The sequence below is a fragment of the Leuresthes tenuis genome, unplaced genomic scaffold (genome assembly GCF_036924035.1).
Source record: "Leuresthes tenuis unplaced genomic scaffold, fLeuTen1.0.hap1 SCAF_11, whole genome shotgun sequence".
In the NCBI taxonomy this organism is placed as follows: domain Eukaryota; kingdom Metazoa; phylum Chordata; class Actinopteri; order Atheriniformes; family Atherinopsidae; genus Leuresthes; species Leuresthes tenuis.
In genome coordinates, this window is record NW_027325365.1 from 15,241,085 (window position 1) to 15,255,931 (window position 14,847).

Here is a 14,847-nt window from a genome sequence, read left to right on the forward strand (position 1 = left end):
TTTCTTGGGTATGTTGTGGGCTTGCTTTAAAACTGCAGTTTCAGGTTCTTAGTAGACGTGTGTTGACATATATATTTTTATGTCTCAGGGTTTCCCTCTTTGCTTTGCTGATTGTGGATACAAGTAGCTTTCCCTTGAAAGGTAGGTGATGATCTACTCTTGCAAAAAGAAACCTTTCAGTCTGCATCTGTTGAACTCTTGCTCTTTGTGCCCCCAGGCACAACATCCAAAGACCAGAGCAGTAGTCCTTCAAAAGCTGCTGTTAACTTAGCCTCTGACCAAGGAGCAGTTATCAGTGGTTTCACAGCTGTGCCCTCCGGAGCTCAAAGTAATTCCTCAGGACTTGTGCGAGCTCCCAGTCCCAACCAGGCAGGTCCAGGAATCGGCAGTTCTGGTTCTTATGTGCTGGGCCCGGTTATTCAAGCTCCCGGTGTCGCTCCATTTGTTCAAATGGCTCCAGCACCTGGCAGCTTAAGTTCTGCTGAACCTGTGGCAGGATATTCTGTTGCCTCTGGTTCTACACCTCGTCAGGCGGGGTACGATGCTATATCAACACAACCTGCGGGTGCTCCATATGGTGTACAAGGTAATGCTTTGGATGCATATTTTCGTTGGCTCACATGTCACTCTGAAAGCCAATGGGCATGTAATGACCACTCTCAAATCTTGCCATGAGCTGCGAGTTGCACTAAAACCTTTGCACAGGTGTGTTATTGACTACCTTCCACTTGGAGGGAAGGTCCTGCTCTTGGGCATGCTGGTTTAATGGTCCAATGAAAAGAACTTTGTCAATGAGCCAGTACATTTATCGTCTCATGCTTTCAAGTCAAAACTTCTGCTGTGTTGATGCTTAACTCTGAAATTTTTCCTTCCAGAGACCTATTGGGTTATTGCTCCCAGGCTCTTCTCTGACGATGACTTGACCAACACCCAGGCCATCAGCCTTGGCGACGTCCTCCCTCCAGTCCCTCTGCCTCCTTCTGAATCTGCCCTCCAGTCAGAGACTTCTCGTGTCATGAAGGAAGCTGAACTCGGGAATTACAAGCACCTGACAGAATTTGGCTACCCAGCTGACTCTATAGTGCCTGAACAAGGATTCAAAAGTGTACCTGTGCCACCCTTTGGGGTGGGTGTCTTCAGAGGTTACCCTTATCCTAACTTTGACTACAGGCTCCTGTATGGCATGTACCCTCCTGGGACCTTCATCCAGCAGCATGAGAAGGACAAAGACTACTTTCAGGACGTCCACTACTTGACAGAGCATATTACTGATGGCCATAATACTGGGCAGCAGAAAAAGTTGTTCCCAAGTGCCCTCTGAGCTTGTGATGTGCAAAGGGTAAGTTTAAGTAATTGTATGCGAGTGACTTCAAAGCTTGGAAGCTTCTGCTGATGAGATTTTCTTTTCCAGGATTTATGGATGGCAAATGATGGCGTGTTTTTGATCTTTGAATAAAATCTGAAGACTTCAGAATCATTTCTCTATTGCTGACTTGTTGCCTACAATATCTGGGCTCAAATACAAACCACCTGCAAATTGCAGTGCAGCAGTTTTAATGTGTTATTTTAATGAAATGAAAAATAACAATGCTCCTATCCTGTAGGCCTCACACTGGCTTTCAAGCCAACCTAACATGGAAATGACAAATCCTTATTACCAAAAAATCTTGACATATATATATTTTTTTTTTTTCTCTTTTGGTATTGTGTAAGGGCCATATCTTGACTGTCATTAATGGCAGCTGACCACAACAGTTGGCCTCTTCAGGGGAGGAAATGCAATCTATACCACCAGTAACTTAAAATGTCAGTCCTAAGGGAGCCTTGGCCAAGTATGAATTTGAACAACTTTTGAGAATATCATGGACCCCCCCCCCCCCATACAATGTTACTTCAGAGTCCATGTATTTCAAGGCAACTGTAAATTGTCATAGGGGGGGGTGAAAGAGCAATGTTTTTGTACAAACAACCCAATAAAACTCAATAAAACTGCATAGTCTTAATTTTATAACATTCACACAGGATAAAAAGCTCCAGCCCCATCAAGAATAAAAATTGACAAGGTGTTCCTTCACATGCAGTTAGCCACCCCAGAATCAGAGTACATGTACACCCTGAAATCTAGGCAAGCAAATTCATTCAAATTGGACTTGTGGGTTACAAGCATTTAATAATGCACAAGTACAGCAACCATGTAACTTCATGACACGGGAAGTCTGACTGGAGGACAAGTTCAGAGGGAGCACATCGGCAAGGCTGACAGCCTGGGTGTTCGCTAGAACTGCTTTGAAACTTTTAGTTGTTTTGGATGGTGAAAAACAAGTCTCCTGGAGGCACACAGGAGCACACTGACGGCTGTCTACAAAAGATGAAGTACTGACTACTCTTAAGTACTTCACCACCCCGGCGTATATTTATCTAACTTTCTGCGGGTCATCGAGAAGCAAATACTTTCAGTACATGAAACGTCCTAGCACTCACATTACTCTCAAATACTGAAAGAAAAAATGTGTTTCAGAGAGCAGCTTTTATATATTTTCAGCATGAAAATATTTCAACCGGTATGGAGACTTCAAACAGTTTTGCTGCTCAAGCAATTTTTGCTTTTTCAATCAGTGCTTATAGAGCATGCATAGGCCACCTGAGGGAAATTCAATTGAAGACTTGTATCATAACATTAACAGTGACATCCAGGAGGATTTTTATTATAAAATGCTTCTTATTGTAGATTAACACGACAATATGATATAACTGGTAAGATGGTGCCCTGTCCTTGTCAATCAGCTTCTTTCCTATTTAGGATATGATGGACAATGACTCATAGGTCAAGAGACTCCTCAATTTACTCATGCAGAGTTGGCATTGTTATTGGGTATGTCTCTTTTATTTATGCCCCGCACATGGACTACCTCAGGCTGACAAAGAATTAATATTATTTCTAAAGGCTTGGGCTCTGATTTTGATGATTAATTCCTTTACTACTCAGAAAGTCCTATCTTAAAACAGACTGACAAATTCAACATCAGCATTAGCATACTGTGATATTAATACATGTTTTCCTATCAGCTACATAAGATGTCCTTTTATAACTGTTGTTGATCATTACCTTGGTCATGAAAATATGCTTGATACATTTCAAGAGGATGTTTTCCAGGTTTGCATTACTCTCAGGTGCCCATTGGTTGAAAATTATACCAAGGAGGAGGTGGTAGAGAGTCAGGCAGACACACAACAATGCAAAGACATATTTATAGCTCCCAAGACATATATAAGAGGGGAGGAGGCAAAGGGAATTCAGATGGCAAGAGAAGGTAATGACAGAGAGAGTGGGACTATAGATAGACTTACGGTAAAACCGTCTGTTTTGTGTTGATTGAATAGATACAGAGTTTTGCTGTGATAGCAAAGCTAAATTATAGTGTGAGCATGTTCTAACAGCTTTTTAGACTGGGAAGTGAAAAGATTTAATGCAATTACCTCCGATGATAGGAGCTAGCTCACTCTAAAAAAAAAAAAAGTTCCCCTAATGTCAGCTTTGTTCCCCTAAAAGGTCATCTAAAAATCAAGCTTTTAACCTTGTTGAAATATACATAGTATAGTGTAAGGCCAGTTCAGACACCCCTTATGTTCTATATAGTATCTAGGAGGAACCAGCCCTGACCGTTTACAGAGACGGGCTTTTCAGCTGTTTTGCATGCACTGTGAGAAGCTAGCGCAAGCTATGAGGCAAAGTCAACACAAAATAGGTGGAGAAGACAGCAGAAGCAAGGAAGAGAGGCTACATGGTACGTTTGACTCCTTTTGCCAAGATGGCAGACATGACATAAAGCACAGTTCAGATTCTGTAAAACATCATGTCTTACCGAAACATGTTAAACTATGACAGAAGGGGATTAATTTTATCTGGTGACATCAAAGTGTCCCAATGAAGACACGAGACAGGACATGTGTCTTCAGTGTTCATTTTTCAGGTAGCTGCTTTGCAAATTTGACCCAAAGATAGCTGGATTTTGCCACTAAAATAGTTATAAAGTCCGATGCAGCTCTGATCATTTATCTGGATGCCACTACTTGTGCAAGAGGGCATCTCCATTAACTTGTAAGTGTATTCTTGTAAATGTGTTTTCTTTCTGTCACGCACACATTTTCAATTTCTGCACTCAAATGGTGTCTCTCAGTACATTGAGCTGCAACGTGTCCAGTAAGACCAGGCCAGCTTTCAGGGTGAGAAACCTCAGCTGGGCACTTCTAATATACTGAACTGTACTTAGCTGTGCATTCAAATTCCCCGAATGTTGAACTCCTCCTTTAAATTTAATGCAATTAATTCAAATATCCCATTACTACAGTACTTCATCTAAATCAAAACTTGACTGTAAGCACCACGGAAAGAGTCAAATTGTAGATCATGCTGTTTCTGTAGTTGTAAGATATAATAATCTAATATGTTGAATGGATACGTGCACCCTCGTGTGCATATGTGTGTGCTCAGCCGTGGTTTCCACAGCAGACGCAGCTGTCAGACCAGTGGGACAGGGCCGGTGTCTCTATTTTGGGAACCTGTGTTGTTCAAAAGGTCAGATAAAGAAGCATAGGAATCCTCACAAAGCAGGGGGAGGGGGTGTCGGGTGAAAGGGGGTGAAGGGGGATATCCACAAACCAATGCACACATCCCAAACACAGAGCAGTGCTGGCATAGAGGGGGAGAAAGGGTGACGGGGGAAAAATTTTAGACGTGACAAGCGGAGAGCAAGACGTAAAGTAAGTTCTCTGCAAAGACCTTTCCTTTTACTGTAGGGACACTTTTCAGAGTAAGGCAGAAGTGATCGTTTCACTCCTGTGTTGTCAGTTTAACAAAGCCTAATCTAACTGCTGGTCCAGTCAACAAACTGGTATTATCTGGAGATCATGGATGGAAATTCCCCCTGCCTGGAAACAGGAACAACCAGCGAGACAGACACCAATAACAACAACCAGGTCTGTGTTTTATTTTCATTTCTTTTTCATGTTGATGTGAAATTGCACAATGACAGTTTTCACATTTGTGAAACCCACATGGTCTGTCCCACATAAGGAAAAGGTAACTGGTGTATAAACGTCAATAGCAGGTGCTGTGTTTGGACATCAAGATGGGAGAGGAGATTTTAGCTGTATTTACTGTGCTACACCTGTTCTTAGAGTGGCACACACTCTCCCACTGGCAAGTTATGCAAAGTGATGCACATGGAGCACACACACTCAGAGGAGTTTCCTATTCTCGCTGATGAGTCACTGCTGCGAGGCCCGACCTGGTGTGACTGTCCCTGCAAGAGGTCATTAAAAAACAGAAAGTAGGAACTTGTTTGAATGAAGCTGCAGCTAAAATGCAATCTGTGCCAAAGGATCTCTGGTTCTGAAGTTAGCTCCTTTTGATATCGACATATTCTTAAATGACTGTAGTATGAGGATGATATTACCTAATTAAAATGGCCTACATATTACATAATGTTGTTGTTCAAACCAAGACAGTTCATTACTCAAATAAGATTGCTGCAATAATAAGAAAATGTTTTTTGCCTTTGAATTCAGTTCAAATAAAAGTCAAATCTTTATTTTTTGACAGTGAGTCTGGAGCAAGACAGAGTGTAAACTCTGCCTATTAATTTCCTTAATTGTTCTGGGAGTTTCTTAAAAATTGCAAATATATTCAGCAGAAAGAAATGGAAGAACATATTTTTACACTGTTTATGAATGAATGACAGAAACAGTGACTGGAATTAGCAGCATCAAACAGATGCAGGGTGTAAACAAGAACACATACTGAGAACATTCAATGGCTAAATTACTCACAATATCATATTGTTAAGCGCAGTAATATCTATTTGGAGTGAAATTCAATTTCCAAACACAGGACACAGGAAAAAGGAACTCAGAAAACAAAACTTAGTAAATCAGATGTCATGACAACTCTAATTCAACCACTAGAGAAAGATGTTCTTTATGCAGTACCACATGTACAAAAGTGCTACATTATATTCTGTTGTTTCTTTTGGTATCCAGGCAGATGAACCAGAGCTGATGGAGAGTAAAGACCCAGTGGAGATAGCAAAAGGTCAGGGTGTAATGGATGTGGGGGAAAGGGGTGAGGCAGATAAAGTACAAGAACAGGCAGCAGCTGAAGAAGAGGCCAGTTCTGGAGAGGCAAATGAGCCCCAGACTGTCTCACAGGCTGGCGATGGTGACACTGAAGAGGCTGGACATGATAAAGACAAAGCAACGGTTGCTGATGGCCTGAAAGAACCTGAAATGACAGGAGGAGAAAAAGAAAGGGAGGGTGAGTCGGAAAATAAGAAGGGGCAAGTGGAGGAGGTCCAGAGCTGTGACAGAGAGAGAGAGAGAGACGGAGAGGTAAGAAAGGACAAAGAAGGGAGTGAATGTGCAAGGAAAGCAAAGGATGAAGATGAAAATGTGACTGAAAAGGAGGTAAAAGGAGTGGAGAGGGAAAAAAAAGTAGAAAAGGCAGATGCAGAGACGGCAGACAAAGGAAAGATGAAGGAAACAGAAAAACAAGGGAAGCCCAAAAGAAAAAGTGGTCCTTCCATCTCCTCTGTCTCCCGACCAAGACCCTCTGCACGCTCTATGAGGGCATCCGCAAAAAATGACATTATCGCCAAATTCCAACAAGGTGCACCAGAGTGAGTCACTGATCGACAACCAGTACCTCATTACGTTCTGCATTAAAGTGTTAACTATAGATATCTAAGAAACTGTAATATTGTGACATTTTTAGGACACCAATGCCTCGTAACTTCAAAATTCAGAGGTCATCTGCAGCTGTGGCCACAGGAGGGTCAATCAAGCAGAAGATACTTCAGTGGTGTCGTAACAAGACACGTAACTACGAGGTAAGTTCAGCACTGAAGCTTTGGCCCAATCCCATTGATTCTCCCTCTCCTTGGCCCTTCCCCAACCCCCTGGAATTTTCATTCATCAGGGTAGGATTAGTGCACCTTTTCTTTGGGAGATCAAGGAGTAATGTTCATTTATACCCCAGTCCCCACTGTCCCAAATTAGAGCCTTGATGACCAATGATACTTAATTCCCCCCAAAAATGGCATATTAAATATGCAAAATGGAGGAGTTGGGTAAAGGGTAGGAGTTGAGATTTACCATTTTATTAGGTGTCAAATCCAATCATAAATTCCAGATTTGTCTTCCAGCTTCTTGAGATATACAAAAGATGTTTCAGACAATGTGCTGTTCTCTGCATCAAGTCAGACGCTGTCCTTTGATCTTTGTAGGGTGTCAACATAGAAAACTTCTCATCGTCCTGGTGTGATGGCCTGGCGTTCTGTGCTCTGATCCATCGTTTCTTTCCTGACGCTTTTGACTTCAGCTCCCTGAATCCAAAGGAGAGGGAAAAAAACTTTACTTTGGCCTTCCAAACTGCAGAGTATGAACCTTTTATTTCGTCTACCTCATTTCTCCCACCAAGTTCAGTTCTTTATTGTCCCGCTAGAGGAAACTTATTTTCCACAAGACAACATAAAGAGACAATGCCATCATAGCCAGAAAATTAAAGATATTCAAAGTGCTGGCACTGTGCACACATGAGTGTCTCTGTTAGGCAAGGCAAACTGTGATAAGAACACATATAAGGTAGTCTGACCAAGATGGGATGTAAGGCATTTATTAGGAACTAAAGGACTGTTAGAAATGTTTTTTTTTTTTATTTTAACAAAATACTGAATTAAAATGTCTAAGAGGTAAACCTCCAGAGTATCATCCAAATCTGGAGCCCTTATCAGCAATCATTCACCATTCTTTCTTCTTCACCTGGCATATCTGGTAGGTCCCTAGCTGACTGCTGCCCTCTGCTGGAGGTGGCTGACATGATCATGATGGGTAACCACCCCGACCCCATGTGCGTCTTCACATACGTCCAGTCACTCTGCCATAGCCTCTCTAAAATCGAGAAACAGAGGAAGGACAAAGAGAAGGAGGAGAAAGGGAAGACTGGAAATGAAGAAGAAGAGGAAGAGAAGAGAGACGATGTAGCAGGAGAGGTATCGACTGCTGAGAGTGAGACCACTGGCAGCCAAGGGGAAAAACGAGAAGATGATGCAGAGCCACAAGGAACTGGAGAGGAAGATGCTGCAAAGAGTTGTGAGAAGGAGGAGGGCGAGGGAGCGTTAGTCGATGCACAGTCCTAGAGAAAAGCTGACAGTAGATAAAGACTGAGAAGACCAAAAAGATTGTTGATGGTGAGAAAGTCTTAGTTGACTGTTACAGTAATGAAGTACAAAGGACAACTCCCAACTCATTTGCTGATGATGTAACATTCTAAGAAGATGGAGTTGTTGTTTTTTTTTAAATTCACCAGTGTGTTATTGTCTATGTTTGTTTAGAGCACATTTCAAAGATATGTTCAGCTCCATTTGATGTGTGTGTTCATTAAAGAAATAAGAATGTTTGATAAAAATGTTTGCACAACAAGAAATTCTTTGTGTGGAAATTTTGATGTGTTGTGCACCTCAGGAAATTGAATATGGATTGCACTTATTTACCTCTTTTCTAGTCTAGTTGACCACTCAAAGCGCTTGTACACTACAAGCCACTTCCCTAACAAGAAAATATACACAGTGTCACAGGCTACACAGTGCTTATTTATCCTAACACACACATTCACACTCTGATGGACGCATCAGGGCCAATGTGATGTTCAGCGTCTTGCCCAAGGACACATCACAAACCACACATGTGGTCTGGGGAAGCTGAGGATCAAACCAATGACCTCCGGATAAGAAGACAACTGCTCTTCCTCCTGAGCTGCTGATGGCCGTACTTTATACAGCCATCATACTTCACAGATGAGTATAAAGTATTACCCTAAAAGGTGATGATGTAACACTTTTGTACATGGAAAACTTAGAAAAATACATTTGTTTCACCGTATGAATGGGAAAAAAATAAGTTCACTCATTGAGGAGATTGGCAATTTTGTATAGTTTATTGTTCAGCGGATGTTGCGCAAAGGATGAAGGTTGGGTGGGCAGACTGAACCTATCCCAGCTATCATTGGGCGAAAGGCAGGGTACAACCTGGACAGGTCGCCAGTCCATCACAGGGCCTCATAGAGACAAACGAGGCACATAACCACGCACACTCACTCCGAGGGTCAACTTGAGAGTCACCAATCAACCTCACATGCATGTTTTGGGGCGGTGGAAGGAAGCCGGGGTACCCGGAGAGAACATGCAAACTGCACACAGAAAGGCCCCAGCCAGGCTTCGAACCTGCGACCCTCTTGCTGGGAGAACAATACATAAACGACAACAAGTTTTATCTCTGCAAACCTGCGAATATCCATCATTTGCACTCGTCACACAGAGATGCTGTGAACTGGGAAAACTTCACCCCAAGTTGCCCCTGTTTTGGAGGAATTACGGTACTCAGCCTCATGCCACCAGGAAGGCCATTGTGTTGTGTCTTTGTAAGCTAACACACAAACCGTGCGGCGTTACTTTTCAGCACAATTCTCCGCGGCATCGGCGTGAATCATGTCCGCAGACATGCCGGTCAGCAGCGTGAACCTGGAGTCGCAGCTCGTGTCCGTTATGAACGTGCTGGCGAAAGCAGCGGTGGCGGAAATCGTTCAGCTGTTCTCGGAAAGCTCGGAGTCTCTCCGTCTGCATTTAACCCAGAGCCTGAAGGAAAACGAAACCCTGAGGATGAGGATGAAGGTGATGAGGAGTGAGCTGTTTTCCCTCAGGCTGCAAACCAGGACGAACCGGCCGGCCAGCCGCTTTTCTACGTTCAGGGGAAACGTTAACAAACCACGGGCTAAACCACAAGGTAACACTTTAGAACCACTCCAGTAACAAGTAAAACATCTGCAGATCATCACAAACCCACTCTTTCGTTCAATTCCTTCAGCTTATACGTCAGAACAAACGGGGCATAATATTGGAGGTACAAACACGCAGGTTTGTTGTCGACCACAGCTGGTTGTCACGTGATTAGAAGTTTAATTCCTCGAAATGGAAATGAATCCATACAAAAGCCAAGTCTAAGTCTTTTTAGTGCCAGCCGATGCCAACAGTTGATAGAGATCATGAAGGGTAGGTCGCCGGTGTTACTTTTATGGATCGGATCAATAATGAATTCCCCTACCTGAAATCTGAGCACATGAAATGCAACTTTTGAACACTGAAACTGTCACACGTTTACCATAAAACATTTGAATGATTGTGTAGAAGTCTGGGGCCATAAATGTTCGTGATCATCATTATCGATATTAGAAAGAAGGGCCACCGGGATTATCCACAGTACCAGTGACAGAAAACATACAAATCCACTATTTTTAACATAAAAAACACTTAAATTCACAGATCCGTCTCTGTTTGTTGGGTGAAACTAAGGCACAGACTGCCTGAACTCAAACAATGTTCCACACCTTCTATATTCTTGCATCGATCCCTCGCATCAGTGTATGTATCTATCTATTTATGTGTCTGTATGAGTCTATGTACAAATAACATGTAAAATAGGAGAGAAGTATGGGACATCAACAGGAATAAAAATAAAACGAAGCTCCTTTGTTATTAATTGTGGAGAAGGGGTGAGATTTAATAAGCTTATGCTTTTTCTCACTCCCTTTTGAACATGTTATGTTATTTAGTACGATAATTATTTTACCTTGTGTTCTATGTAGTGTAACTCATTACGATATTCTTGTTAACATGTTCAAAACAGCACGGAAACAAAATATATTGCATCAGAGCATCAATATAACCTCGACAATTATCTGTAATCGTAAGGCCGTTCCTATCAGGTTGATTGAAACCGACTTGCTCGTGCTGACTTTGTACTCTTCAGAGCCGTGCTGTGCACACTACAGTTAATGTATACTGGTGTGAAAGAAGACTTACCTAACTCACGTTTGCAGGGGTACTCTGTTTGAACAGTTCTGAGTTGAAGGACAGCACCATCGCCTTTGGTCTCCCAAACACAGCTGTTGCTCGCTTATCCTCCATTTGCAGATGTGCTCCTGATAATGAATTCCTATTCTGTTGTTCTTTCCTCCTTCAGTCCTCATAAAACCACCCGAAAAAGCAGCTGGGAAAGCTGCCTCCGTCACCCTTCAATCGGAGAACAAGGCTCCGTCCTCGGCCACCCCGGCGCAGGTAGGCAGCTTGTGTTTTCTGATCGTTTTGTTCCAATTCACTTGGCTCATGCGTTTCTGCTTCTGTGTTAGAGCGCAGATGTGGAGAGTCCAGATGTCATCCTGATCAAAGACGAAGATGACATCGGAGGGTGTGGATCGGTTGTCGGTGAGTTGGCTTTTCCAGTCGTGTTTGCCAGCAAGATTGCTCAAAATGACCAAAGGGGTGAGGTTGGGGGGGAGAAATCGCGTCAATTTGAAGTCGGTTTTTAATGAATTTAATAATAAGATGTTGGCATAAAATGTGGTGAACATTTGGCAAAGCACGTGTGCCTATAAATTGTTGATCGTGTCATTTTCTATTATGAGGATAGCAGTTATGAAACACATTATGAGAAACTGATTGAAGGACAGGAAAAATCTTCAAGTTAATGTGTGTAATGGAAGAAATTACCTTGAGGCTCAGAAATGGGATGCATGTTTTTAAGAAAGATGAGAAAAAGTGATAAATTACATGATGCGTGGTGGTATACCAGACTCTAAGGTTAAATGATTCACTTCTGAGTAGATTTTGCTTTAACTGGTTGTGTTTTGTAAAAATCAGAAATAAAATGTTGAAAGTGAGTCATTTTACTATTGCATTTAATGATATCAGCACGTCTTGAATTTGATGGTAGCGACGCTCATCTGTAAAGTTGGGACGGGACTGGGTCGTGTTTACCACTGTGCAGCACCCCCCTCTTCTTTTAACAGCTGTCCCTAAACATCTGGAAACCGAGGAGACCAGTTGCTGGGATATCTTGGCTGTTCTTTGTTGTATTTCACCACTGATTCAATGTCAATCTATTTTTTTCTTTTTCCAAAATACATTCACAATTTCATAGACACCAACCCTCTCTTTTGTATTTTTTTTTTTCCTTTAAGGTCAGGATAACTTTGGAGATGACCGTGTGCAGTGTGGCGTTGCCACAAGGACTCAGAATTTTGACTCAGTAGGCTCCTCTTGCTTGGAAGATGATAATCAGGAACTGAGAATTGTAAGTGTCCATGGTGGAGGAGAAGGGCCTCTGCAGGTGGAGAGCGACACCCTCTTCTCTGCCTCTGAACTCCAGGCTTTAAGCTCTCTGTCTGACCACAATGCCCCCACTGGCAGCCTCCTGAATTTCACCCCCAGTGCTAATAACAGGGCACCAATGATGGTGATGCAGGATAACAGCGTTGAAGTGGTGAGAAGCGGCCAACTCGAAAGGAATCTTTCCGCACAAATTCATTCAACAACACTGAATCCCACATCAAAGCCACATGTAATGGGAGCTAATGGTCAAGTCGGGCACCCCAGTCACATCAGCCAGTTCTCCCAGCACCAGACCGTCTTCCCTCACGCCGTCAGCAAATCCCTCGACTGCAGCTTCTGCGGCAAGCGCTTCCTCAGCCGCGAGGAGCTGATTGTGCACCGAGCCAGTCACACCGGGGAGTCCCCCGTTTCTTGCTCCTATTGCGGTAAGTCGTTCGTCAACAAGACCACTCTGAGCATCCACATGCGCATCCACACGGGGGAGAAGCCGTACGCCTGTGTGCAGTGTGGGAAACGCTTCACGCAGAACGGCAGCCTGAAGATCCACCTGAGGACTCACTCTGGAGAGAAGCCATACACGTGCAGCCAGTGCACGGCCAGCTTCAACAACCCCAGCAACCTGCGCAGGCACATGATCACGCACAACACCTGAGCGCACGCTCTGACTGTGACCCGTTACGTTTTGAAGTTACTGGTCCAGTTTAAGTAACCGCTTGCTGCTTTTTGTCAACCTCGACACAGACAGAAAACTCGGCAGCATGTGGCTGCAGCGCAGCACCGAGGAGGAAACTCGCTCATCGCCTGGGTGTGTCATGGCCGCCGGTGTTGCAGTGTGTGTGTGTGCAACAGGCGCCGATGATGTGGTTACTCAAATAACGAGCGAGTCTCATATACGACTGAAGAAAGGTGGCGTGGTTATTGATGAGCAGTACGGTTACGGTTCTTGTTGATTTGCTGTCTTCGTGATATTGTGTGATTTACTAGATTTTCTTTTCTTTGCAAACAGTTTTATAAGTGAAATCCTCAGGCAGGCCTTTGATTGGTTAATTCCGTGACAAACACCTTCAGATGGTCTAATGTTAGCAACTGACAAGTTTTTTTTTGCATTTCTCACATTGCCTTAACAGTTTTTTTGTTTGTTTGTTTGTTTTTATACAAGTTAAATGTCTGGTGTATGAGACAATTGCATTAAACTGTTTCTACTGCAACAGTTTCATATTTGTGTTTTAATGTCGGCTTGCAAGACACTCCCATTTCACGTCACGGTTTCTTCTTTTTTAAGGCCTTACAAAATCCTGCGGCTGTCCTCCAAACGCTTCCCCTGTTCTGACAATTGTTTCCAAAGTCCGGCGCAATCAGCCTGCCCGCATATTTTGACTGATCTGAGTGGATCAGCATTTTGTGCTGAGCATCCACAAAAAACGTCTGGGGATGATGTTCAAACTGAACTGCACATAGAGAACCTCTAATTTTCTACTTCTTGTTGGTAATCCTGAGCTTTTGTACATTCACTTTGTTCTGAAGGCAGGGCTTCAACACTTTAGAAGTGTTTTTATTTGTTAAGTCGAGTCTGTGATTGAAAGTTGGGGGTTTGGTCGGGTGAATGTTGGCCCTGAATGATCGATGTGGTGTCAACAGTGTGAATTAAAACGGATCTAAAATCGGATTCTTGGTTTCCGTGCCCTGCACCAAAAGTGAAAGAAATGAATAAAGCACACCTCTATCATTTTCACTTTTTATGTGTGTTTTGCATTCGTGAATTGACTATCTCTGCATATTATTTACATAATCTTTTTGTATTTCCCAGATGGTTTCAGACCAAAATGAAGAGAGTGGGTTTTGCAGTGTGGGTATTCTGTTATGAATAAACATGCATTCAAGGAAAAGGTCTTTCAGTCTCATTGAGCACCTCTAGAGAGCAGCATTATTTTTCCTTTCAAAATGTACTGCATCTCAGCTTTTTTCATTCTCAGGGACTCTCAAGGAAACGGGGGGGGGAAATTCCTTGCATTGTTCCTCTTTACACACTGCCCACATTGATGTGTTGTTTTACACGTTTCAACTTATATAGCCTTGATTTTTACCCAGGTATCTTCAAAGTAACACGTCTCTTACAACTTAGAGACTCGACTGAAAGTGTCATAAGCCCTGTAAAGTAAGCAGTTACACCTAAAAACAGTACTGGAGACTAAATAGTGCTGTACAGTGCACATCAAGCATGATTCGTGGAAGAATTTTTCCCTGTTACTTAGTCACCAGTCTACTGATCAGGCACTTGTGGGGGATTTGATGAGCGCTACTGGTAGTGGTTTTATGTGCCAATAGTTTTCTCGTGTCGGTGTGGAATGCTCTTGTTGTACTTCCCCACGAAATCCAGCTTCCTCCCTCAGCATTGTTCTTGGGCAATCAATGATATGACATCAGTGTGTGTACATGAGAGCCAGAGGGAGCGACAAGCGGAAATAAATGGGAGGAGATAGGAGGCTGGGCTGTAACTGAATTTAAATCCCTAATTCACGTTTTTTTTCTTTCTTTTTCCTAAATACAAACGTGTTTACATCCGTCGGCGTGGGTTTTACGTGGGCAGGAACAACGTACCCGCAGTTTGCTGAGTGACCAAACGAACACC

The 14,847-nt window shown here is 43.0% G+C and overlaps 2 protein-coding genes across 2 annotated transcripts; both read left to right on the forward strand.

Moving 5' to 3' along the window:
- The first annotated feature begins 4,649 nt into the window (after positions 1-4,649).
- Positions 4,650-8,479, forward strand: smtnl1 (smoothelin-like 1). Its single transcript, XM_072395667.1, has 5 exons — positions 4,650-4,977; positions 6,040-6,674; positions 6,770-6,884; positions 7,281-7,432; positions 7,832-8,479. The coding sequence occupies exons 1-5, from the start codon at positions 4,909-4,911 to the stop codon at positions 8,190-8,192; spliced, it is 1,332 nt and encodes a 443-aa protein (XP_072251768.1). The 5' UTR covers positions 4,650-4,908; the 3' UTR covers positions 8,193-8,479.
- A 944-nt stretch (positions 8,480-9,423) lies between these two features.
- On the forward strand, positions 9,424-13,168 carry LOC140317777 (uncharacterized). The gene is made up of 5 exons (XM_072395287.1): positions 9,424-9,834; positions 11,071-11,165; positions 11,237-11,312; positions 12,068-12,845; positions 12,907-13,168. The coding sequence occupies exons 1-5, from the start codon at positions 9,540-9,542 to the stop codon at positions 13,166-13,168; spliced, it is 1,506 nt and encodes a 501-aa protein (XP_072251388.1). The 5' UTR covers positions 9,424-9,539.
- The last annotated feature ends 1,679 nt before the right edge of the window (positions 13,169-14,847 follow it).